Genomic DNA, 26452 nt, shown 5'->3' with positions numbered 1-26452 from the left:
AGCCAACATAGAGTGGCTGGTAGACTTCTAGGCCCTTGAGCCAATGGAGAAATTACCTTCAGCAAGATCAATGAGGGTCAAATTTCTTGGCAACCTGGGCTGCCTGAATGCTTGGAGTCTGGTGATGGAGCCCTAATGGTGCTGAAGCTTTTATTTGCATAGAGTTGTGTGCCTAAGACCTGGCATTAACATGAGCCAGATAAAATGTTTTCTTTTCCATGTATTAGAGAACTTGCAAAATGCCAGTCACAGGCACTGAGAATCCTGGTGGACTCTGGAAACTTCCATCATAAGGAAAAAAGGCACATTGTGGTTATAAGACTTCTAGATAAAATTCAACAAACATTTATTGTGTTCTGTGATCAGAGTCCTCGGTTAGGTTCTGGGAAAGATGCTAAGTTTAAATGAGTCTGGGTCCCTTGTTTTCAGGAACTTAGTCTAGGAATATGCTAGTAACACAGCTGCCTATAATATACAGTATTACACGTTGAATGCATTGGAAGGGTGCAAGTCAAGTGGTGTAGACAATCCAAGGGGGAAAGGCTATTGGCAACCCGGGATCAGGGAAAATTTCTTTAAAGTGGTAGAATTTGAATTGGAAAAGAATGGAAAGGAATTCATAATGCAGAGGGATGGGGAGTGAAGGTAGGAGGATAGAAGGTCATACAAGGACTTGGGAATAAGTTGAGTAAAGACAAGGAAGAGTGAGAGCACAGTATCTATTCCACAACCTTAGAGATACCTAGTTTGGCTGGTTTATGGAGTATATGTAAGGCAAAACAGGAAAGGTAGAGAAGCACCAAAATGAAAAAACCTTAAATATTAGTCAAGGAATTATGCCCCTTACTCTGCAGGCAATAGAGAACCATTGAAAATTCTGTAGCAGATAAATGACATCACTAGATCTATGCATCAGGAAGAATATTCAGGGAAGGATGGATTGGATGGATATGAAAGTAGAAGTAGGAAAAACTTGGATGGGATTTCTATAGTTAGTTATTCTGCAGGCAAGATTCCTTTGACTATGAGAACTAAGAATTTGGTCTATAGACAGGGATCCAGGGAGGGAGAAGTACATCTGTAGTAGATAAATCCCTGAGCATCCTTTCCCCCTCAGAACTCCAGTCACCAACATCTGCAGGACATCTGCCCTGTGACTTCTGTTGAAGAGCTCTGTTTTTGTCCCTTGGCAGTGGCAGATTATCCAGGATGTGTGGAATATCCTTGTCCAGTTCCCAGTTCTGGGAAGGAGGAAATATTTAGCACTGATTCTGCATATTCGGAGCAAGCGGCTCTTCTGCAGAAAGGAACACTGCCCCCAGAAATCAAGTGGATAAAGGGCAAGGGCTCACTGCCGGTAAGCCAAGTGTGGGAACACACTTGGATGGTTGGTCCCATGAACTTCTTTGGACATTTGGAACTGTGCTATTGGATTCAATTCCATAAACATTTCCTGGGCACCTACAATGGGTAAGACCCTGTGGAGGATTTATAGATGAATAATGCCTGGTCCCTGCCTTACAAAGCACTTCCAGTTTTGTACATGAGATAAAACATCTATACATAGCATTGTAAAACAAGGTTCATGATGATTAGGGTCATACAAGAAGCCCAAAGTACTGAAAAATGTACAGATTAAAGAATATTTCGGGGAGGGGGAGGATATGACTAATGTGGGGATTTGTTTTGCTTGACTATACATATTTGTAATAATGGTTTTTGTTTTTGCTTTTTGCCTTTTCAATGAGTAGGGGAGGATTAGGTGGGGGAGATAAATTGGAATAGAAAATAAATTAATTGAATTTTTAAATTCAGTGGAAGGGATCCAGAGGAAAAAGAGCAATGGATAGAAATTACCAAGAGGCAAATTTATGCCTGACGCAGGAAAACTTAGCAATAATTTGGAACTTTGTAAAGTTAAATATCTGCCCTGAGAGGTTGTGGGTTTCTCCTTCTTGGAGGTTTCAAAGAAGAGTCTGGATGACCATGTGTATGTTATAGTGGAGATTCCTTTCATGCATGGGTTGGACCAAATGCTTGCTGAGGAATGTCCTAAGAAATCAACAAGAGATTAATAGAAAAAACCAAAACTGTAAAGGAACTTTGGCTCCACTATAAATTTCTGCCATTCAACCTCACTGAGGCCTTCAGTCAATTTTGTGACTTTCAGTTTTTGACTTCTCTGTCAAAGATCAGCCATTTGGGATTCATCCTAGATGTGATGTTAGTAATGGCTTGGCAGTGGACATAGGAGTGGTAAAAGAATCAAGGATTTAAGCAAGAGAATTGTTGAACTCCTTGGCTATAGGTTCTGAACTAAGTAGGGTAGAAGGTGAAACTAGAAGGCTAATACTGAAAAACTAGCGAGGCCTAGAAGGACTGGAGTTTCCCATGAGATCAAAGAACAGGTTCACTAAGAGTAGGAATAAGAGAAGTAGAGGGACTTAAGTTTGTCATCTGAAAGAGCGTTTCAAAGGGCAAGTTCTTAGTAACCATCTATTATAGATGCCTAGGCTATCAGAGTCAAAAGGAACCTTAGACATGATGTAAGACCTAGATCATCTCTAAGACTCCTCTCATTATATAGATGACAAAATTGAGGCCTAGAGAAGAGAGAGTTGTTGATCCAAGGTTACACAGAGTGTTAATAATCAGACCCAGACTAGAATCTGGACATTATGATTCCTAGAGCAGTGATCTTTCCAAGCGTCATTTATATGTTACCTGAAAATGATTGAATTTCCTGGAATTATCTGTGATTTCAAATACCTTAGTCCCTACTAAATAGAATTTTCTTCTGTTTCTCTAGAAGTTTAGAATTCCCAAGGGAAGACTTGGAGTGACAAGAATAGGAGACTTATCACCACAAGATATGAAGAAGATCCCCACGCTGGCCCTGATTGAACTGACAGCCCTCTGTGACATTTTGGGACTGGACTTGAGGAGACACAAGGCAGGAAAATGGAAGGCAACAGGTTAACCATCCTCTAGTCCATTTAAGAGTCTTTACTGAAATAAGGTCTGATTGAAAACAAATTCATATTCTCCTGAATTTTTTTTATTTGGGGGTAGAAGGCAGAGGTGTGGGATAGCATGTAGAAACAGGGGAATCCTAGATGAGGTTTGGAAGGGACTTTCTTTGTGAGAGTATTGGTCAATAGTTACTGAGAACAAAGGGCCCCAGCTTCATGGGTGAATGTGCTCATCAAAGGAAGGAAACATATTTATTAAGTACCTACTATGTGCTAAACACCGTGTTAGGCACTTTGCAAATATTATCTCATTTGATCTTTGCAACAACTCTGGGAGGTAGGTGCTGTTATGATCTGCATTTTACAGATGAGGAAACTAAGGCAGAGAGCAGTCAAGTGATTTGGCCAGGGTCCCACATCTAGCAATTGTCTGAGGCTAGATTTGAACTCAGATCTTCCTCACTCTAGGCCCAGCCAAGGCCAGGCTCTAGATTCTATCCACTTCACTATCTAAGTGCTTCTAGTGCCTCCTGGCTAGAAGCAGAGCCCAATTTTCCCCATCCCCAAGTCTCCCTACTACCTTCTTTTTTGGGATTGCATCAAAATTTTTGCTATGCATGTTTACCCACAAGCATATGTGTATGTGTATCTGTTCTGCAGCATATATATATTTTTTTTAAAAATTTTTTTTTCTCACACCCTCAGCTTCATGCCTTCTGCTGATTTTTTTTGCTTGATAGACATGGAGAAGGCTGAGACTCAGTTGTTATTTCAAGCACTTGTGGTCCCATCAGTGCAAGTGCTCCCACTGATACAGATCATAACTTCTCCATGTCTTAGATGGTTTAATAGTTTGTTTTCAACAAAGAAATCATGGCCCAGTGGCCAGCCTCTGGGGATTAGTATTTCTGAATGTAGCAGATCCAGTGCAATTTGCTATAGTAGACAGAGTACTGGACTTAGAATCAGGGAGGTATGGGTTCATTTCCCACCTCAGATACTTACTACTTGTGTGACGTTAGGCAAGTCACCCTCTCTAGGCCTCAGTTTCCTTATAAGAAAAACAAAACGGTTGGACTCGGTGGCCTCAAAGGTCCCTTCTTCCTCCATATCTCTATGTCCCTTATATGATGGACACTCAGTCTGTCCCTGGTCCTGTACTCAAAAACCCTCTCAGCTCAAAGGGGCTGTTATGTTCCATTACAGTCACCCTAAGAACTGATCTGAATGTCCATGTCTTGGAGGAGAACTTTTGTGGAGATCAACCATTCTCTTTAAACTTTGCCCCTTAATTCTGTTCAAATGGATGGTTCAAAGCATGGTGCTCCTGGAGAAACTAAGGAAACTCAATATTACTTAAAAAGATGTGAAATGCTTTTTTGTATCTTCTCTTTCTACAGAGAACCGGCTTTTTGGAGTCCCTCTTAGCACTTTGCTGGAGACTGATCAGAAAGTTGTCCCCCACACACAAGTCCCATTGATTCTACAAGCTGTAAGTTGACTTCAGATGTCATGTGTGTGTAGCTACAAGTCAGCTTCTAGCCATCTGTCTGAGTACGCTACTGTTCCCAAACCTCTCAGACTCTGGATTATATATAGAAACCAGCTCCCACATTGGGACCTTCTTAGGTGGGTTTTCAAAGGTCCTGTCACCTGCTGTTTCACTCATCAGCTCCCACTCTCTCCTAGCTGCTGTCCTGTTTGGAGAAGAGAGGGTTAGATACTGAAGGAATTCTGAGAGTATCTGGCTCCCAGACCAGGATTAAGGTAATTAGGATTTTTTGTTTTGTTTTGCTGTTTTTACTAATAATTGGAGGTAGGTTTTCCAGCTTCTATATTCACCTGTGCATATGGTGGTCTCTGTTCCTCAAAGAGCTCACAGATGGATGTGGGAAACAATGGATACAAGAAAATTCTGTGGCAGACATGGGGAAATGAAAAGAAGACCTAATAGTGTCCTAATAGTAGGACATATGGCAAGATCCTGTGGAGCTTCATTAAGTCATACTATAGTACTCAGGGTTCTGGAGGGCATAGAGGCAGGGCAGATGATGAGGCCCAGAGGACCTCTGTCTCACCACAAGGGGTTATAGTCTCATCCAAACTGTGTAAGCAGCGATGTATTCTTCTGCCCTTTGGATTATAAATGGCCAGGAGGTTGGAGGAAGAGGAGAAGGGAAGTGAAGAAGGTGGATATTCTTGGTGGTGGGTCTTTTGTCATGCCAAGACTCTCAGTGGGGTCAGGGTAGCCAAGAGGAAGGAGCAATTGGAAGGAAAGGGAGAGAGAGCGATCCTACTTCTCAGTTTCCCTGGATAGTTAATAGGGTTATAGGATTTAGAGTAGGATGGGACCTTAGGGATCTTCTAGGCCAGGGATCTGTAATTTCTGACCCTATTGTCCCTCTTCCTGTGGCCTGCTCAGCTACCCTGATTTAGGCCACCCCTATCATTTTGTAAAAGGAAATTTCCCTTTATAAAGGGAAAAACGGTGACCTGGAGAGAGGGTAAGGGACTTCGTTTGTTCCCAAAGGTAATAAGGAGAGTTCGACCCCAGTTTCTGACTTTGTCTAGTACTCTCCCTCACACTGTGATACCCTTTGATTACCTAGCAGAGAATTTGAGTTATCAGTAACAAGCATATGCTCCTATGGCACTGGGCTCCCAGAAATAGGGGCAATTCCCCTTCAATTCAACCCACTTTATTAAATATTTTCTTTGTGTACCATGTAAGGCACTGGGGATACAAAGACAAATCTAAACAACCCCTATTCTAAAAAACCATAATCCTTTCTTTTTAGTTTTTCTGAAATTTGGTACCTGCTCCCTAGGGATTATCACCTCTTTCCCTGGAATTCCCATGGATTTCTGGATTTCCTGGGTAGTTTGGATAATAAGTGTACTGCAGAGAGCTTGATTCCCTACCCAGGCCATCTAAATTCAGTTACCATATGTTCCTGGCAAATCAAAATAAAGAACATGTATTTTAGGTTACAATATTTCATTAAGATGAAAATAATTAGCAAAGGAACAGAGAAAGTAAATTTACGCACATTATAGGAAGGTTGTAATTCAATATGCCCAGTCACACACAAATGATTATGGAGAAGAGACCTGGGAAGCGTTATCCTTTGAAAGGCTCGTATGCCAGGGGGGAGGGAATTGTTTCTCTCATGATCGGGCTGGGTAAAGAAAATGTAATCCTTCTTCATCTCTTTTCATCTTGGTCTTTGTAGCTGGTCAGAGAACTGTCCAGCAGTGAGACTTCCTGTACTGTGTTCTTCTTCCTTGTTTAACATGGAGTTAGGCTTGTGGTTTTTCCTTCTCTCATGAATATGTTCATGCCACCTTGCGCTGGTTTGTGGAAATAGAATGTGGCTAATGTAACTTGTATTGGAGTCGTCCTCACTGAGCAAACCAATGTTGTTTTAATTTGACTCCCTACCTTTAATGGCTCAGGGACTGGTTCCCTAGTTCTGGGGCTTAGAAACATGCTGGGACTCCTGAGCCCCTGGCTTGTACCATAGAAGCCTCACTGAGGTTCACCTTATTCTTTTTCTTCTATGTTTAGTCCTGGAATTAAACCTGTGGGCACACATGTCACAGGATGTGAGGTGTGGGACTCTAATCAAGCTCATCCTGGAAGCTTAGAGGCTTGTGGGAAATGTTACCATCTATATTCTGTTCAGGGGGTAGGAAGAGGTGGGGTTTGGTAGAAGATATAATGTGCACCCAAATAAATATGAGGTCTAGCCCATGTTCTTCTTGGTTTCAGAGTTTGGAGCAGAAACTGGAGAGAGAGTTCTACGCAGGCCTCTTTAATTGGGATGAGGTCCATCAAAATGACGCATCAGGTTTGCTGAAGAGGTTTATCCGAGAACTGCCTACTCCGCTGCTCACAGCTGAGTACCTGCCTGCCTTCACTGTGGTACAGAGTGAGTAGTAGCCTCATCCTTGGGGGCCTGGGGTGCAGAGGGAATGTGGGCAGGAGAATGGCAGGAGCCCAGGGAATCCTGCTTTAGAAATAAGGTTCTCCTCTCCAAAAGCAGAATGTGCTGCCTCTGGTGGGCTCTCCTATTACCAGAGGTCTTTCAGTATAGACCAGCTGGATGACCTCCACTGGTCCGGGATGTTAGAGAGGAACTTCCTAGTCAACTATTGGTTGGACTAGTTGTGCCAAACTGAAATAGAAATAGCTCCCAGTAGAGTCATATTGATTTCAAAAATCACAAATTAGCTCTCTGTGATACTGTATTTTTATTTAAACATTACCAATTACAGTTTAATCTGGTTCAGCTGAAAAACAAACAAATAAGATTCTCCCACCACAAAAGTGTGGAAGTTCAGTTCTCCAATCTCTATTGAAAAAAGAAAACTTTCTCATCTCCCAAGGAAGAGCCATGTGTCCTTTATATGTTCTCCTGCAGAGCTCTGATCTCATCGATGTGGGTACTGATTTCAAATTCTTCCTCTGCCATTTTGCACCTGCCTGCCTTTGGTCGAGTCACTGAACTTCCATGGGCCTCGGTTTCCCCATTTGTAAAATGAGGAGATTGGACTAGACTCCTGAGGTCCCTTCTGGCTCCAGGTTACACCCTGCTGATTCTTTCTCATACTTACGTGACTCTTGTCTATGCTTTCCCAAGGAGACATAGCCACTGTGCTGGGAGCCTTCTTTACGTTGGCTTGCCTTTGCAAGCACATCAGTGGAGTCAATGGGTGGTGCGTCAGTTGTCCCTGACTCTTGCCACACCTGCAGCCCATTTTTTTTGTTTATCTGTTTGTTTGCTGACATCTTTTACTCCACTCTGTTTCCTAATTTTGTCCTACTGAGTTGCAAGCTGTGCACATATCCTACAACGACTTGGAGATACTCATTTTCAATTCTGTAGAGACTTTAAAGATGCAGAAGATGAAACAAATGGCAAGACCTTGCTGAGTCTTTCCTGGGGAGAGGCAATAAAAAGCTTGCTCTTTTCAGTCTAGTATGTGTCTTTGTTGGAGATTGTCGTAGCTTTCAGGTAGGATGAATGGTGTGTGTGTGTATGTATGTGTGTCTGTGTGTGTGTGTCTGTGTGCCTGTGTTTTCTTTTTACCTAAAAGACATGGAAAACATCAGGGAGTTTCCCTTGGGGGCCAGTGCAAGCTCCTTCACTACTTCCTTCTTTTTGTAAGTAGAAATTTCCGTTACTTCCCCGGGAAGTAACTTCTTGTCAGGCCTTGTTGATAAGAGCCATCCTTCTGTCAATCAGCCAGTCAGTGAACACTTTTTAAAAACACTTACTAAAAAAATTAATAGGAAAAAAAAAAAAAAAAACACTTACTATGTGTTGGCCATTACACTAGACTTTGAGGATACGAAGACAAAAATGAAATGTTTCCTGCCCTCAAGGAGCTTGCCTTCTGACATGAACATATATAAATATATACAATATCTATATCTATATATATACATACAAATATATACAAAATATATATGGTAGGGTCTGGATCAATGATTTCATGAGTCTTGGGAACTCCCAGGTGAGGAAACTCCTTCTCCTAGTGCAGGTCAGCATCTTCTTTCACACTTTATAGACTTACTTCATATATAGAATAGGTATCATCTTTTTTGGGCCTTCTTGATGGTTGTGGGGAGGAGTGGAGGGAGAGAGAAAATTTAGAACTGAAAGTAAAAATTAAAGAAAAAATACTTATAGACTTAGGGAGTTGCTTATAGCCAGAGCTCTGAGAGGTAAAGTGACTAGCACAAGGTGATACAGACAATTTGTGTTAGAGGTGAGGCTTGAACCCATGTCTTTCTTGCTTTGGGGGCATCATTCTAGCTACTATGCCCTTTTGCCTCTTAGTATTTTATTCATTACTGACTGTAATATTTGTAATTGGTTTTGTTTTTCTTGCCTTCTCAATGTTGGGAGAAGGGGAACAGAAGGGAGAGAATTTGGAGCTGAAAATCAAATAAAATAGAATTTTAAAATTATATTATTCATTATGTAAAACATACGTAAAATAAATATGAAGTATTTGGGGAGAGGAGGGCTGGGAGGAAGTCACTAGTATCTGTGGAAATTAAGAAAGGCCCCGTGAAAGAGACAGCAATTTGGGCTGAGCTTTGATGGAAGTTAAGCATGCTAAGAGATAAAGGTTAGGAGGAAGTACATTTCATTAGACACACTGGTTCCTCCTGGAGTTGAGATTGTTACTAATAAATGTAATGAGAGCTCTAGAGGGAAAGGTATTCTGAGATTAACAGCAACCATAATAACAAGAACTTATTAAGCACCTACTGTGTGCCAGGCCCTGTACTAAGCCCTTTACAAACATTATCTCATTTGATCATCACAATAACCCTGGGAGGTAGGTGCTACTATTATCCCTGTTTTACAGATGGGGAAACTGAGGCAAAAAGAGGTTTGGTGTTTTGCCCATGGTCACGTAGTATCTGAAGCCAGATTTTAATTCAAGTCTTCCTGATTCCAACTCCAGGGCTCTATCCACCCAGCTTCCTCCTAATTAAACCCAAAATAGGGTAAGAGACCTCCAGAAGAGAGTTGGGTGTCAAGTACTCTTGATGTGGTGCTAAGATTGGATCTCTGATACTCTGCATAAAGTGGTGGGGTTGTTCATCCGATTTGACTGGCTTCTACAAGCTTTTATTAGATGCCTGCTATGTGCTAAGCTCTATGCTAGTAGCTAAGGTTATAACAACAAATTAAAGTGTCCCCTCTCCTTTAGGAACTTATACAGGACCGTAAGTTCAAAGCTGAAAGGGACCTTAGAGGACATAGAATCCAATTCCTTCATTTTACAGTTGAGGAAACTGAGGCACAGATAGGTTAAATGACTTGGTCAGTGTCACATGGTAAGTGTCTTAGGTGAGATTTGAACCCAGATCTTTCTAATTCCAAATCTCGTACCCTGTCTCCTACCTTTCATGAAGCACGTCCTTGCATGGGTTTGAACCATCGGCCTTCTTTGCACTTAGCAGTTGCACCACAGAGATCTCTACTGCTTTTCCTCCAAACAGATATCCCAGACTTGAAGCAGCGCTTACAGGCTCTGAATCTGCTCATCTTAATTCTTCCTGAAGCTAACAGAAATACTTTAAAGGTAAGGAATCTCTATTTTCCCCCTGGGACTTACCATGTCCTCAGTCCCCCTAACCCCAAACATCCCCACATATATGATTCTTCCCTTTCCCCTCTATCATTCTAGACAGCCCTGAATCTGGCCTCAGATCTGTTAGCACACATGCACTAAAGGTCAGGCTTTGTCCTTGGCCAGGACTTACAAAGGCACCATTGGCTAAGGAGTTATATCAGGTTTCATTCATGGAGGTATTACAGGGAACACCATTTGATCTATAGTGTATCCAAGTTGCATAATATGCCATGTGATAATGGAGTTTTACTCTGTTGTCCCAAGTGATCCTGTGTCCACAGAGGCTAAGCCAGTGGGGCCCAGTCCCTGACAGGCCTTCTCTAGTTGGAAAACTATCAGTTACTGGGCCAGGCTATGGGAGCCTCCTTCAAGGACCATCCTAGCTAAGGTCAGAAAGATTCATCATCACAAGATTAGTCACTACAAAAACTGCTGGGAAAACTGGAAAGCAGCATGGCAGAAACTAGGTATAGACCAACCCCTTACACTGCGAACCAAGGGAAGGTCAGAAGGGGTTCATGTTTTACGTGATATATTAAGCAAATTAGGAGAACATGGAATAGTTTAGTCAAATCTGTGGAGAATGGAAGAATTTATGACCAAACAAGAGAGAACATTACAAGATGTAAACTGGGTAATTTTGATTATATTAAATTAAAAAATTTTTGTACAAACAAGATTAATTATTAGGTGATGATTTTTTTTGACTGTAGCAATTCATGAAACTATCTGTAAAGGTTTAGAGAGGTTACCCTCTGCCCTAGTAAAGGGGACAGGAACTTTACACCAAAGACAGAACTTTGCAAGTATGAAAATCAGTATTATCATCACAACATTTTAGCCACCCTCTGCTCCTTTATCAGAAGAAGCTAAGTGATGTTATAGGTATTCTCTTGCTCATCTCATTTATGAGATGCAGATCAGGGGTGGGGAGCCTTCAGCCTTGAGGCTACGTGTGGCCCTCTAGATCCTCAAGTGTGGCCCTTTGACTGAATCCAAACTTCACAAAACAAATCCCCTTCATAAAAGGATTTGTTCTGTAAAACTTGGACTCAGTCAAAAGTCTGCATCCAAGGACCTAGAAGGCCATATGTGGCCTCGAGGCTGCAATTTCCCCACCCCTGTGCTAATGTGGTACCATGGAAATAAACATTAAATCTGGGGTTAGATGACACAGATTTAAATCTTGCCTCTACTGCTTACTTCTCTCATAATTATGTATGATCTCTAAGGGCCTTAGTTTTTCATCTGTAAAATGAGGGGGTCGAGGGGAGGAACTAAGGCTTAGCATAGTGCCTGGCCCATAATAGATGTCTAATAAACATCTTTTGGTTATTTATTGGGATGGCATCTGAGGTCCCTTCCAGTTCTAAACATCTCTAGGGAGTAGAGAGTAAGTGTGAGAGGAAAGAAATTCATCCATTTTACAGAGGGGCACACAGACCCAGAGAACTCTAAGCATCTTGCCAAAAGTCATACAGGAAGTTGGTGGCAGGAATGACCCTAGAACCCAGATCTCCATAATCCCAACCAGGACTCTTTTCATTCTCATAGCCTTTGCTGCTTTGGGTTCTTCTGAGGATTAGAACTGGAATACTCAATAGGGAGAGGTAGAAGGTTCAGTGCTGGGAGCTGGCTTTTTCCAATGGCCTCTCAGACATAGGATTTAGGACTAGAAGGAACTTGGCAGACCCAGCAGTAGGACCCCATGATTTTTCAGAATAAACTGAAGCCCAGAAAAGGGAAGTGGCTAGTCTCAGGTTATCCAGCTAGTAAGTGGCAGAGCTGGGATTTGAATTCAGGTCCTCTGAGTCCAAATTCACAGTGATTCCTGTTACTCTATATCATTCTTCTTTCCTTCTCTAGGCCCTGCTGGAATTTCTCAGGAAGGTAGTTGACCGAGAGAAGAAGAACAAAATGACTTTATGGAACGTTTCCATGGTGATGGCTCCAAATCTCTTCATGCATAAAGGGCAGCCTCCCAGAATCCCAGAGGGAAAGGGGAAGCAGCTGGCCGAGGGTGCTGCCGATGTCGTCCGGGCCATGATCCATTACCAGGACCTTCTGTGGACAGTAAGTCTGTGGTGATGGGCACGGAGAAGGGACTGGCTCTGTGCTCCTCCAAATGGTGACAAATCTCAGAAAGTGGTTTTATGAAATGAAAACAAAGCCCCTTTTCTATCACTTTATTTTGCTTTTTGATATGTTACCAAATTAGATGATATAAGTGTAAAATCATAAAGTACTTTATAAATATTAGTTATTATTGTTATGACTCAGAAAGTTGGATGAAAAAGTGTCATTTGAAGAGGGTTAGTGTTACTTGGCTTATGTTAATCAGGGTTTAGAAAATGGATCTATTCAGGGATGATTATTCCTTTTATGAAATAATCCTTTATTTTTTAAAAAGAATCACCATAGGAACATAGTCCTAGGCACCTGGGACTGTTCAGTGTACACTTATTGTTTTGAATTGATCCATTTAAATAAGAGAGCATCCCTTGAACATTTCAAGTGAGGCGTGTCTGCATTTTATACACTTCACCCTTCAGAGCATGAGAGATGCTGCTTGGGAGATAAGCCCGATGCATTTTACTGAAAGCTTCAATGCCATAATGGAAGAACTGGCATGGTTGAGTAAGAAGAGTGTTGGATTTGGAGCCAGAGGTCCTGGGTTCAAATCCTGGCTCTATCACTTACTATCTATAACCTTGGGCAAGTTAGTTAAGCTTTCAAAGTCTCAGTTTCTTTGTATATAAGATGAGGGAAATGAGTTAGCAGTACATAGGGAATGGGATAGGGGCTTTCATATCTCTTCCAGCTTTCAATGTATGGTCTTGTGATACCTCTCTCTCCCAAAGGAAGGATGGGCTCCAGGACAATCCTATTTAGTTACTCAGGGAACCATGTTCCTGGAAGTACTCAGGGTCGTTCTGCTAGAAGTAAAATTGTTCCTCTCTCACCATGTCTGCCTCATTTCCTTCCCTTCAGAGATAATCCCCATCGGCTTGAACTGCATTTGGCTTTGTTTGGTGTTAGGTCTCCTCCTTCTTGGTTGCCCAAGTCCGGAAATTGAATGAGAACAGCAGCTGGAGGCATCAGTTCTACGACAGACGGATCAAGAACTTCCTTAGGAAGATTCACACGGACAAGGACAAAGCGAACAAGACTCCCGAAGAGGTGAGTGTGGAGCTGCCACCTATTCTCACTTTAATTCAGCACACATTGAAGTACCTGCTGTATACAGTGTATTCACTGCTGTAGGTGGAGGCAAAGTTCATTCTGTAAGACACAGTACCTGCTCCTGGGCACCTGGTGTACAGTCTCATTGTCAGGAATGCTTGACAGATTCCACTAATCAGAAATGGAGTTTGGGAGCTTCAACACCACCAGATACAAAAAAGGACAAGGTTCAAAATTGAACTTGCTCACTGGGCACTGGATTAGGAGTCAGAGGATTTGAGTTTGAATTCTGACTCTACTGCTAACCCCTGGGCAACCTTGGGCAAATCAACTCACTTCTCTGGACTTCAGTTTCCTCCTCTATAAAAAGAAGGGGTTGGACTAGATCGCTTCTCATTTCCCTTCCAATCTTTTAAATCGATGGTCTCACTCCCATAGACTGACCTGCTAATGCCCCTGTACTGACCTAGGACTGTATTTCTAGGTATTTCTAGTGTCATGAACAATGGGGTCTGATCCTGGAGATGTTCCTGCCATTTGTAAGATCTTTTCCATCTCTCACTCCTGGGATACTTTTGTTTCTCTTGCTTCCAGACTCATAGAATCCCAGAATTAGAAGGGAGAGAAGGGAATGACACTTATTATAGCATGTACTATGTGCCAGGCACTGTGCTAAGCACTTTTTTACAAATGTTATCTCATTTGATCCTCATAGCAACCCCTGGGAGGTAGGTGCTATTATTATCCCATTTTCTTAGTTGAGGAAACTGAAACATTCAGAGGTTAAGTCACTTACCCCAGGTCACACAGCTAGTACATATCTGAGGCTGAATTTGAATTCAGTTCTTCCTGACTCTAGGCCCAGGTCTCTATCTGCTGAGTCACCAGCTGCCTCTAGAGAAGGGACCTGAGAAACAGCTTTAACTCAACCCCTAGTTAAGCAGAAATCCCTTCTATGGATCCTAAATAGGTGACCATCCAAACCGTGTTGAAGATCCCCAAAGATAGCAGTTGTCTTTACTGACTGACTGACAGATTAAACCTGCCTCTTTACAATTCCCATTCATTGATCCTCCTTCTAACTCCTGAGACCAAGAAGGAAAAAAAAATACTCCATTTCCTATATGACAGCTCTTCAAATATTTGAAAACAGTTCTCATTTCCCCCTAAGACTTTACTTACTAACTGTGTGACCTTAGGTAAGTCATTCTCTTTCTCTGAGTCTCAGTTTATTCATCTGTAAAATAAGGGATTTAAACTAGATCATTTCTGACATCCCTTCCAGCTTTAAAACCTGTGACCTTATCCTCCTTGTCTCTGAACCTAATCTTCCTAGGAGAGGACCATGCTGCTGTGGGGAGCCTGCTGAGGAAGGGCAGGAAGAGGAGGGAATGAACACAGTGGTTCACTGTAGGACTTTTCCTGGCTTAGCTGGCAGTTTTTCTGGAGTCTTGTGTAGGGGATGTAGGGGAATCCACTGGATTGGATGGCCTGCTTTCCCCAATCTTCAACCTCAGATTAGTCATTTTAAACAGAAGCCTATGCCACCTATGAACACCTGGGGGCGCTCCAACTTTATTCCCAAATATGAACTAGGCTGGGGATTCAGTTTGGCTGCGAGGTTGTTTTTATGTATTTATTTATGTCGACAGCTCTCAGTACTGTGAAAAGACGGAGGCTGGCTGGCTGAATGAGAGCCATTGTTTTCAACCTGGCTTCCTTGGCCCCTAACCCAGCTTCCTCTGGGAGCTTTTCCTAGGTGTCCTGCTCTCCCCACTCTGTAAAATGGCTTGAGTCTGGGCTGGAGACCAGGAGGCAGAAGGAGGTGTAGCTTCTGCCTAAAAACAAAGGGATTCTAAGCTTCCACAGCCTTCAAACCACCAAGACGTTGGTCACCTATTTGTTGAATATGTTAGGTTCTTTTTGGGAAAACTGTCCACCACCAATAAGCTCACTCTCCCTTTGGGTTCTTGAATGCACCAGGGACAGTTTCTTGGCTAAAGCCCAACACACAGAAGTGAATCATTCCTATGTGAGAATGTGTCTATGCTTCTCTCTTAGCCTTCCAAAGTCCTTTTGTGTGCAAGAATGTGTGTGTGTGCATGAAGGACCATTCAGGTAGCTGGGTGGGGAAATGGATAGAGCATTGGACCTGGAGTCAGAAAGTCTCCTCTTCCTGAGTTCAAATTTGGCCTCAGACATTTTCTAGCTGGGTGATCCTGGGCAAGTCACTTAACCGTGTTTGCCTCAGTTTTCTCATCTGTAAAATGAGCTGGAGAAGAAAATGTCAAAAAGAAAACCCTAGATGGGATCACAAAGAGCCAGATATGACAAAACAACAAAAAAAGCCATTTGTTGTGCTCACATGCTATTTTTTTAAACTTCCTATGTCCATCCAATGTGTGTGTTCACCTACAGTGGTTCTCTCTATTGCCTTTAGAACAATGTGTGATCTCCCAAGCCTAGCTTTCATTCAAGGTCTTCCCCAGCTTTGCTCAACCTACCTTTCCAGCCTTGTTTCATAGTATTTCCCTTTCATCCTTTCTCTCTCTATTCACTCAGGCTGTGCTACTAACTCTTGATCTGGATGTTTGCAGCCTGTCCCCCATTCCTGGAACACATTCGCTCTCTCCTCCTCTCTGCCTTTTGAAACCATTCTAATCCTTCAAGGAAGACGTCACTTCCTGCACAAGTGACTGAATACATGAAAAAGCATTTACTGAGCTCTGACTATGTACTGAGCCTGAGGATACAAAGAGAAAAGTGAGACAGTTCCTGCTTTCTTGGAGTTTTCGTTTTAATTGAGAGAGAGAGCACATATAAGGGTGGAGAAATAGTTCTCTTTCTCCTTAAATTTTCTTAGTGTACTTTGTATCTTTCCTTTCACTTTATCTTTTATCCCAGAGAGTATTGGTAAATGTTTAACTACTAGCTCTTTTTTGGGGGAGAGGGAACACCTCTGCACATGACACACTTTAAGTTTTAATCTGCATTATTAATATTTTCTCCACCACTTTCTTAAGTCTATACAATCAACAAGACAAGTTCTGATTTGTAGCATTTACCAATTTCCAAGGTGTAAATGCTCACGCTGAAAATTTGGCAATTACCTAGTCATATCCAACTCTTTGTGATCCCATCTTGGGGGAGATACAGGAGAGGTTTGCCATTTCCTTCTCTAACTCATTTTATAGATGAGGAAAGTGAGGCCAATAGGGTAAAGTGACTTACCCAGGGCCACGCAGCAAGTCAGAGGTCAGATTTGAACTCAGGAAGATGAGTCTTCCTGACTAGACCAGGTACTCTGTGCATCATTGCACCACCTAGCTTCCCAGACTAGCACACCCCTGCTTATATCTTACTTATATGTACACAAATTGAAGCCCTGAAGTGGATCATAAATTCTTGGAGAGAAGGAACTATTGTAATTTTTCATCTTTATGCTTCTTCCCTCCCCCACTCCGATTTACTTATAAATCAGCACTTCAATAGATCTATGGCCTCATCAGCAGGGATATTCCCTCCACAGGTGCATATACAACTCACCCATGTTTCCACATCCTGTTTGTGGCTTTCTGTACTTGCTGAATTCCTACTCAGCCTTTAAATCCCATCTCTTGCAAGGAGGCTGCTGCCTTTTTCTCCGTTGTTAACTTAATGGGGTTCAGTCCCAAAGTCCTAATGGACTTTGTGGATACCAATGCTGCACTTGGTCTGCCCTCCTTGTTATCCCTCTATCTTGCTAATTAACAGTCCCCACCTCCCTTTCCCATCACAACGTGTCATTGGTGTTGTCTTTGAGGCCATTTCTCATGGTCATCCCTCAAAGATGTCATTGGTAATGTGCTCACACCCAAAGTGTGGAGCCCCATTGACCTTGGGATTGCCCCAAATTGTGATTCTTCTGATGTCCCATGATTCACAGGCTTAGGGCTTCTCCAGGAGAATATAAAAAGAAATAAATAAGAAAGAAAAACAGTCCTTTTCCTCAAGGCACTTCCATTTTATGGGGGAAGATAACATACAAGGAAGCTGAAAAGGAGAATGGAGGATGATGAAGGTACCTGGTGAGTTGGGTATGTAAATCAAGCCCGGAGAGTCCAAAGCCTGCAGAGGACTGAAGACATGACTGGTCTGGCCTTGTTGTTGTTCAGTTTTTCAGTCATGTCCACTTCTTCCTGACCATATGGACCATATGTCCATGGATTTTTTTGGCAAAGATACTGGTGTGATTTGCCATTTCCTTCTCTAGTAGATTAAGGTAAACATAGGTTAAGTGTTTTGCCCAGGATAACACAGCTAATAAAGGTCTGAGGCTAAATTTGAATTCAGGTCTTCTTGACTCCAGGACCAGTGTTTTATCCACTGATCCATCTAACTGGTTTGGGCATTTTCCTTAAAAAGGAGGATCTGGGAAGAATCAGCTGATCAGAGGGAGAGAGGTCACAGGAATGGAAGATACTTCCAATGTGAGAAATCCAGAAGTGGAATGATGTTGGAAGGTGAAGAGGTTTCTGGGGCATTGTTAGAAAAAGTCCAGGAAGTCAGGGGTGCAGCCATTGAGAGGAACTCTGTTCTCCTTTAACATGTCTCTTCATGTTTGTGTGTGCATGTAACCCTTCTTTGCTACTCAGCCATCCAAAGTGGTGAAGATCCAGGCCGCTCTGCTTCTGAAGGACTGTTTAGAGGTGCATCTACACAACAGCACCAAAGCTGCTGATGTCCTTAAGCAGTTCCAGAGACACCTCTGCTCCAACAGCTGGAATGTCATGAAGACTGTCAACGTAATCCAGTGGTAACTCCTGCCTGGAAACTCCAGGGGCCTGAACTAGGGATCAAAAGATTGTTGAGTTCAGAGTCAGTGAACCCTAGTCTGAATATCATCTCTGCCTTTTAGCTTGCCCCTTCAAAAATTAGGTCCACATCCTTGGCCCCTCCTAAGCTCTTTATTCTAACCACAATAGCTTTGTGACTTTGGATAAGTTGCTTGCCTTCTCTAGTCTTCAGTTTCCTCTTCTGTAAAATGAAAGGGTTCCACCAGGTGGTCTCTAAGATCTTTTCCTGATCTAAATGCTGTAGTGAGATTGTGCATGTGTGTATGTGTGTGTGTGTGTGTGTGTGTGTGTGTGTGTGTGTGTGTGTGTGTGTGTGTGTGTATATATATATCCTATATCAGATTACATGCTGTTTTGGGGAAGGGGAAAAATTTAAAACTCAAAGTCTCATGAAAGGAAATATTGAAACTTAAAACACATAAATAAATAAAATTTGACAAATAAATAAATAAATGCTGTAGTGAAAAGAAACAGTACCAGACTCGGAGCTGGAGGGCCTAATGTTAGATCCCGAGATTCAAATCCCAATCACTTACCTATCTGTGTAACCTTGTACAAGTCATTTCCCCTCTATGGGCCTCAGTTTCCTTCCCTGTAACATGTGAATGTTGAGCTAAATTTCCTTTCAACTCTTGAGTTTCTGATGATATCATAGCATCAACTTTAATATTAAACACTAGCCCACGTGCCCTCAAGCCCCCTTCAAGAGGCACAGAGCTGTTTAGGGTGACCAAAGAGAACTGTCATGGTCTAATGAGAGAGAACGCTTCTCCCCTCAGAGGAAAAAGCTAATCTGAGCAGTATGTGGGGTAATACTTGGAAGGGCACCTTACCTTCAGGTTGTGAAGGTTCTTTGCTCTAAATCCACTTGACCTTAGAGGGGAAAGACAGGAGGGTGCCTTTTGTGCAAGGGCAGAATAGCCATAAGTTCCATTTCCATAGTGGTTCTATGTTCTCAATAGTCTACATTTACAAAGTGCTTCTTCCTGACCTACCTTGCTCATAGCAGGCATGATCCTAGCAGAGAGGAAGCCCCAGGATGGAGTGCCTTTGAGGGCTCATACCATCACTGCTGCCTGCTGGGAGCAGAGGAAGCAGGGGTTCAAGTTCAGTCCATCAGGTGACTTTGGGATGCTAGTGAGACTTTGCCCTCTCCCAGTGTGAACCTGGTTGACAGGATGAATGAGACCTCCTCATACAAAAAAGAAATAGGATTCTAGAATCTCAGTGTGGAAGAGCACCTTCGAGGTCTCTAAGTCTTTCCTTTTACATATGTGGAAGTCAAATCTCAAAGAAGGGAAGAAACTTTCCCAAGGTCATACAAGTATATGCAGAACCAGGATTAGAATCTAGATTAGATCTAGATCTCTGATGCAAATTAAATGTAGTCACTGTTGTTCACTGTAGATGATAACTATTAAGGGTTTTTCTTATCACCAATAGAATTAAGTTCATATTTTATCGAGTTTAGAACTGGAAGGGACATTATAATTAATTTAGTCCAAATTCTTCATTTTAGAGATACCAAAAATGCAACCTGAGAGGGAAAATGTCCAAGGTTACAAAAATATTCAATATCAGATTTTAGATTCAAACTCAGTTAAGATAATACATGACTCAAATTCTCCTGTAACAAGTATCATCTCAAGGAAAAAGGTCTGCCAATGAATGGAACAGATTAAGGTCCCAGTGCTCCCTACATTACCATGCCTGTGCCCACCCCTGGCCAGAAGGGAAGGAAGAAAGAGAAGTGGCCTAAAGTTGGACCCCGAGTTCCTGTCCCTCACCCTTGACCAGGCTAGTCTTGTGGTTGATGACCTGTTAGTTTTCTGAAGGTCTCTATGTGTTGTGCATGAGTCAAATCTGTTTAGTTATATTGTTTTCCCCTCTTGTAAAGACCTGGCTCTCAGTCCTGATACATGTCTTTGTGCCTTTCCTTGACTAGAGCATGATATCTAGATCTGGAAAGGAGCTTAGAGATCACCCATTCCCATCTCTTCATTTTACAAGGGAGAAAACCAAAGGGCCTTGTCCAAGATTAAGATATCAGTAGTGCATGGACTTCCAGGTGTGAGATCGTTAAAGAACCCTCCACTCATGCTGGAGAAATAGTGTGGAATTAATACAAAGAGCGCTGAATTTCAAGTAAAAAAATTGGACTTCCAGTCCCACCTCACTAATTAGGTGCATAACAGGAGGCAAGTCACTTAATGGCACTGAGCCTCAGCTGACTCATCTATAAAATGATGAGTTTCTCTGCTCTTTGGATCCTTTGATTTTCTGTGAAATGAAGGCAGTAATCACTTCCTTACTTTTCTCATAGGATGGTTGTTTGAAAAGTTCTATGCACACCTTAGAGCCCCATTGAAATGACAGCTTGTGTCATTATGAGTGCTTTCGCTGTCTTTGGGCCATCCTCACTGACAAGGGTCTTTTTTCTGTGTCCTGCAGTAATGGTCCTATTGAGTCATCAAACCTACTCCTCTATGAAGTCGGTGGGAACATAAGTAAGTCTGCCTTTGAGCCTTTCAGACAATCGTTTTGGCATCAGTCATTCATTCTGTCTTTGAGTGGGATACAGCTACGAAGGCAATCAAAGTGGAAGACTTCTTGACTATGGGATTTCATTCATTCATTCACTCATTCATTCATTCACTCTTCATTCATTCATTCCTCAGTTCAATAGTCAAATACCCACTATCTAGGCCTCGTGCTTAAGACTTTGGGGAAAACCAAATGTGACTCAATGAAAAAATTGCTGGATTTGAAATTAGATGACCTAGGTTCTCTCAGAGAAAAAAATAATATTAATACTATTACTGTGCTCTATGTTTAGGCTCAGCTCTTCCAGAAACAATTATATTGAATATTTTTCAATTCAGTAAACATTTATTAAGTGCCTACTCTATGCCAGGCATTGCACTAAGAGCTGAGGATATAATTTAAAAAAAGATAGTCCCTGCCCTCAAGGAACTTACAATCTCAGAGGGGAAGATAACACACAAAATGAGGCAGGAAAATGGGAGTGGGGAGAGGCAGGGACACCAGGGGTCTCTGATGAGGGGGTATCTTGTTCTAAGTACTTGAAACCAGGCAAAGCAGCAGATGCAAAGTCTAAGGAGCTAAGAGTTTAACCTCTGCCATCTATAAAGAAAGGCATAGTCCCCCTTGCCCTCTGGAACAGTCCTCTACCTCGAGATGATTATAGGGAGCATTATAGGAATCCCTCCTCTGAGAAATCTGCCTAGATATGTTCTTTTTGTAGTCTGAAGGGACTCAGACTTTTCTTAGCACTTTTGTTTCACCTGTCTCTTATGCACTTATCAGTTAATATTGTGTTTTATAGTTATCTATGTCTGTCATATCCATCTCCTATGCTATGTACTCTCTGAGACTAGTCAGTAAACATTAATTAAGCCCTTACTGTGTACCAGGGTAAGTGGTAGGGATACAAAGAAAGGGAAAGACAGGCCCTGTCCTCCAGGAACCTAGCATTCTAATAACTTATTTAAACTTTGTGTCTCTCCCAGTATGTGGCTCTGCACACAGTTTGCAGTACATGACAGGGTTTTGTGTTTTGTTTTGTTTTTTTGAGGAAGTCAGGGCTAAATAACTTGCCCAGGGTCACACAGCCAGTAAGTATCTGACGTTGAAATTCAGGTCCTTCTGACTCTAGGGCCCTTCCTCTATCCACTGTGCCACCTAGCTGCCCCTGTAATAGATTTTTAATAAATGTTGAATGGCTTGGGATTTAGGGACTCAGAATGAGGACTGAATTAGGGGTGAGTCTGAAAATGGGATTTGAAGTCAGTCAGGCTGTGCCTGTGGGATATAGAATATTTTTCTGTGGGGAGCTACTCAGCCCCTATACAGATGCAGTCCATAGACTTGGTCTCATAAGTTCTGTGTTCTAATCGCTGGAAGTCAAATATTTCTCTCCAGAATGGTAGAGCATAGTCTGCTTGGCCACAAGGCTATTCAAGAAATATCTGATAAAATCCATGGAACACTCGCAACCCAAATGAGTTCAGCAAATGAACTTTGTTCGTCTGAAACATCTGTTATAAGAGGCGGTATGGGTTGGTGAAAACAGCATTGGAGCTGGAGTCAGACCACCTGGATTGAGTCTCAACTCTGACATTTAGTAGCTGGATGAACTTCGAAAAGTCATTCTACTTCTCTAGCCCCATTCTACAGTACTTCACCTGTACAATTAATACTTAGATTACATGGGGAAGGATCTTTGGAAGCTTTAAAACCCTGTAGAAATGTGGTGCTCTTTCTCTTTGTCCTTTTCTTCCTCTTTCTCTTCCTTCAACTCCTTTCTCCTGCTCTTTCCAACTCTGATGCTTGTTAGTTGTGTGACCTTGACCAAGGTATGCCCTTCTCTGGCCCTCACTCTTCACCTATACAATAAAAACTTTCATTACACGGGGAAAAATCTTTGGAAACTTTAAAACTGTGTAAATGTGGTCTTTCTCTGCTTTCTCTTCTTCTTGCTATTTTTCCTGTCCACTGCCTCTTCCCTTTTCTCTTCTCTATCCCCCTCTTCTTCCTCCTCCTTTTCTTTTTTCTTCTTTTCCTCCTCTTTTCTCCTCTTCTCAGATCTGATACATACTAGCTGTATGACCTTAGAGAAATCATTTTACCTAATCTGGCTCTCAGCTTCTTCACCTATACAATAAAGACTTGAATAGCCTAAGGGCATTGTCTTTGAAAACTTTAAGACCCTACAGATGTGTACATCTTCTTTTTCTTCCTCCTCTTCCTCCTCTTCCTCTTCCTGTTGTTTTTCCTCTGCTTCCTCCATTTCCACCAGCACTGATGGCTATTTTTCAATTTTCTCTTTACCCCACAGGTGAACATTGCCTGGATCCAGACACCTACCTCTTAGATCTGTACCACACCAATCCCCATGGGGAGTGGGTCATCAAACAGAGTCCCACCTTACCCCGGACACTTTAGGAGAGTTACCAAGGTAGGTGATATCTTTTAATCTTTGCTCTGGGGAAAAATAAGTAGCCACATCTCCTACAGAGAGCTGCCTTTACTCTCTTGATAGGGAGCTGTCCAAAAGGTCTTCCTTGGCCTTAGGTGGAGAAGCTTTCAACATAATATTGTCAAGGTGGGATGAGATCCTGTCCAAGGTCCTTTCCAACTTGCAGTGCCTCTGAAGCTTTGATTTCTTTGAACCCAGATTAGACCAAAAAATAGAAGCTATCTTTAAGTATCTCAAAGGCTGTCACCAAGAAGAGAGATTAGATTTGTTCTACCTGGTCCCAGGGGAGGACTAGAACCACAGTATCCTAGCTGGTAGTAGCTTCATTTGGCATCCTAATTCAAGTTTAATTTGTAAGAGCAAAAATCTCCTTTATAGCAGTTATATCAAACTCTGACTTAGAAAACTACAAATTAACATTACCTATGCTGTATTGTATTTTTATTTATTTTGTTAAACATTTTCCCAATTTTAGTTTATTCTGGTTCCCTCTTGGGGATTTTATGGACTATGAGTTTGACATTCTGCTCCACAGTATCCCTGAGAAGTGGCTATCTAACTTTTTACTTAATGACTTCCAGTGACGTCACTGGGAACTCACTACCTAATGGGGCATTCTTTATACTTTGGGCTAGCTTAAATTGTCAGGAAGTCATCCTTTATAAGAAGCAGTATGCTACCACTTGGGAACATCTCCCAATGGCTCTAAGTTATGTTCTCTGGAACCAAATAGAATAAGCCTAATTCTTCTTCCTCATGATAATTTTTCAAATACTTGAATCTAGTGTTTCCTGCTAAGTGCTTTCTCTAAGTTAGACATTCTACATTATTCAATTGATACTAGTATGTCCTGGCTTTCATTCAGTTCCCCCAACCATCTTTGTCCCCATCGCTGTACATGCTCAGTGCCGTTCTTACAATGTGGCACCTAAAATGGAATATAGTATTCTAGCTGTGATCAGAAGGTCTGCCATGGTTGAAACTGCAGGAAAAGGCTAAAAATTAAAGAAAAACTTCCTAACACTCAAAGATGTCCAAAGATGGAATGGATTCTCTTGGCAGGGGAGGCATGTTTCACCATTACTGGAGGTTTTTGAGAATATCCTGGCTGGTCACTTGTCAAAGCTGCAATGCAAGGAATTCTTTCTTAGATCCCAACTGGGCTTCTGGGGTCCCTTTTGATTCTGAGGTTGCTAAAGTTTGCTTTGTATTTTATTCAATTTTTACCCTAGGGTCAGAATGAAGGAAGAGCAGCAGGAAGAGCATTTTTTCCTTTTGAGCATCTCTGTGCCATTTCCCCCATCCAGTGCTTTTAGCTGGAAGATGTGCAGAATTCAACCGGCAAGTGGGAGGAGATGTGGAAGCCACAGATCACTTCATGTTCCAAAGAACCCAGCTGATCAGCATCACAGTGCCTGCCACTAGTGATGCATGAACAACCCATCTAGGTGGGCAGACATTCTCCCATACAGCATTCCAGCCAGTGGTTGCCCAGAAACCAACTTAGCAGTAAAATCCTTGCCCGTTCTTGGGCAGTGACTCATAGTAGAGAGAGAGAGAACAGGGTCCTAGAAACTGCAGTTCTGAAAGAAAAGTATGCAGCTGAGAAGGGCATTCCCATTTTGGAAAGCTTTGTGACTCCTGGTGATGAGAACAACTCCCGCACATTTTCTTTGAGTTCTCTGCTCTGCACAGAGAAGAAATACTGCTTCTCAGGGATGCAGTAGAATTTTTCTTAGGTGAGAGAGCTCAGTCCATCCATCCTGCCTTCAAGGACTTTCAAGGAGAGAAGACTCTCCCCAAGATGCAGAATGTGGGCTGTTACCCTAGTCACTTACTTCCTTAGCTGCCTACTCTGACTTTCCAAGGGGATTTTGCCCCTTTTCATGACACTTTGGAGTCACTTCCCTCAGAGTCACCATTTGTCATTGTTCAGAAGTCAAGCTGAGTATTAGGGGTCTTTGGAGATGTATTTTGACCCTTTCTTGCCAATTCAATGACCCAGTATTATTTCTTGCTTAAGAAGCATCCAGTGTCTTAACTTTTAAAACTGTGCATGGTATGAAGTCTGATCTCTCTGTTGGAAATCCTTTCTCCATGTGTAAAATTTGCTGATAGAAGAGTGCCTAGAGAATCTTTCATACTCTGACCTCACCTCATGACCCTTGGAGATGTCCAGTACCCTGAGCCATATTGCTGTTCCCCTCCCTAGGATCTTATCTCTTTGGTCTTTGTCTCAGAACTGTATACGTATTGATAGTTAAATGCATCTTGTGGAATATAGTGAATGAAACAAAGCCAGGCAGTTGCATTGCCTGGGGAATGTGATTTTCACAGCTTTCTGATGGGGTTAAAAAAGTCAAAGTGGTCACATTAGACTCCTGACTTTAGCTATCTCCCATATACAGGTGGAGACCTTGCCCATACCAGGGACAGTAGAAACAGCCCTCCAAGGCACAATTTAGGGAGACAGGACCCCACTGCTCCCCTCCATTGTCCTCAGATGTGGCTGGGGCTGCATCTTTGCCTGATACCCTGGCCTCTAACCATGATCAGGGAGGTGAAGAGGACACATTGTTCTCTGACCTCAGTATATACAGTTCCAACATTCCACACTGTTGTGAGAGGCAAGAAGTAGCAGATTAGGCTGAAACCAAAACAACAAGAATGGGTAGGATGCAGTCTTGAACCCTAGGGTTACCTCTTGAATGGTCCCATTTATCAGAACAGAATGGGATCAACTTCTGACTTTTTCTCTTGGGTCCTTGAGCATCTCCGGTGCCTATTAACTCCCGTCCCTCCTCCCAGATATGTATCAGTGCTGCTTGCTCCAGACAATCAAGCGTCCATGTGTTGTGATCTTGCCATGCTGAAAATCTCTTTGGTACTTCTGGGCCTCCATGAGTTCTGTCACCGTCCTTTGGATTTAACTATAGATTGTGGCCAAGAGAAATGGAAATATGGAACTTCAGTAGCTCAGTAAAGAGGCCAAGTTTTTTCAGGGAAATTGCTGTGAATTTGACATGTGATAATGGTGCAGTAGCTGGTTTGGGATTCAAAACCCATGGCAACCTTTGGCAGGTCCCTTAACCTCTCTGTTCTTACTTCTTCCTTTGTAAATGGGGTTTAGGTGGGGTAGGGGTGGTGCTAGGTGATCTCTGGGGTCCCTTGCAGCCACCCCTTGACTTCAAATCATGGAGCAGAGATGGAGAACATCCTGGGGACTAAATTTAGATCTAAGGGAAAGGTGGTACCGGCAATGTCAGTACTGATAGTGATCATAGGGCTGTAGGATTTGGTGCTGC

At 42.3% G+C, this 26452-nt stretch overlaps 1 protein-coding gene across 2 annotated transcripts in view; it reads left to right on the top strand.

Annotated features, from left to right (window-relative positions):
* ARHGAP40 (Rho GTPase activating protein 40) overlaps window positions 1-24553 on the top strand; it is a 108503-nt gene extending 83950 nt beyond the window's left edge. For both annotated transcript variants that reach the window (XM_072631501.1, XM_072631500.1), the window contains exons 5-16: window positions 1194-1357; window positions 2810-2975; window positions 4373-4464; window positions 4662-4739; window positions 6745-6904; window positions 9997-10079; window positions 11997-12203; window positions 13170-13310; window positions 17948-18108; window positions 20600-20655; window positions 23007-23126; window positions 24380-24553. In XM_072631501.1, the coding sequence (XP_072487602.1) occupies window positions 1194-1357; window positions 2810-2975; window positions 4373-4464; window positions 4662-4739; window positions 6745-6904; window positions 9997-10079; window positions 11997-12203; window positions 13170-13310; window positions 17948-18108; window positions 20600-20655; window positions 23007-23113 (1415 nt within the window). In that variant the 3' untranslated portion in view covers window positions 23114-23126; window positions 24380-24553. The remainder of the gene's footprint in view (window positions 1-1193; window positions 1358-2809; window positions 2976-4372; window positions 4465-4661; window positions 4740-6744; window positions 6905-9996; window positions 10080-11996; window positions 12204-13169; window positions 13311-17947; window positions 18109-20599; window positions 20656-23006; window positions 23127-24379) is intronic.
* Window positions 24554-26452: the final 1899 nt, after the last annotated feature.

The sequence above is a fragment of the Notamacropus eugenii genome, chromosome 1 (genome assembly GCF_028372415.1).
Source record: "Notamacropus eugenii isolate mMacEug1 chromosome 1, mMacEug1.pri_v2, whole genome shotgun sequence".
NCBI classification, from domain to species: domain Eukaryota; kingdom Metazoa; phylum Chordata; class Mammalia; order Diprotodontia; family Macropodidae; genus Notamacropus; species Notamacropus eugenii.
The sequence above is the reverse complement of the archived record's forward strand: the minus strand, read 5'-3'. Positions and strand labels throughout refer to the sequence as shown.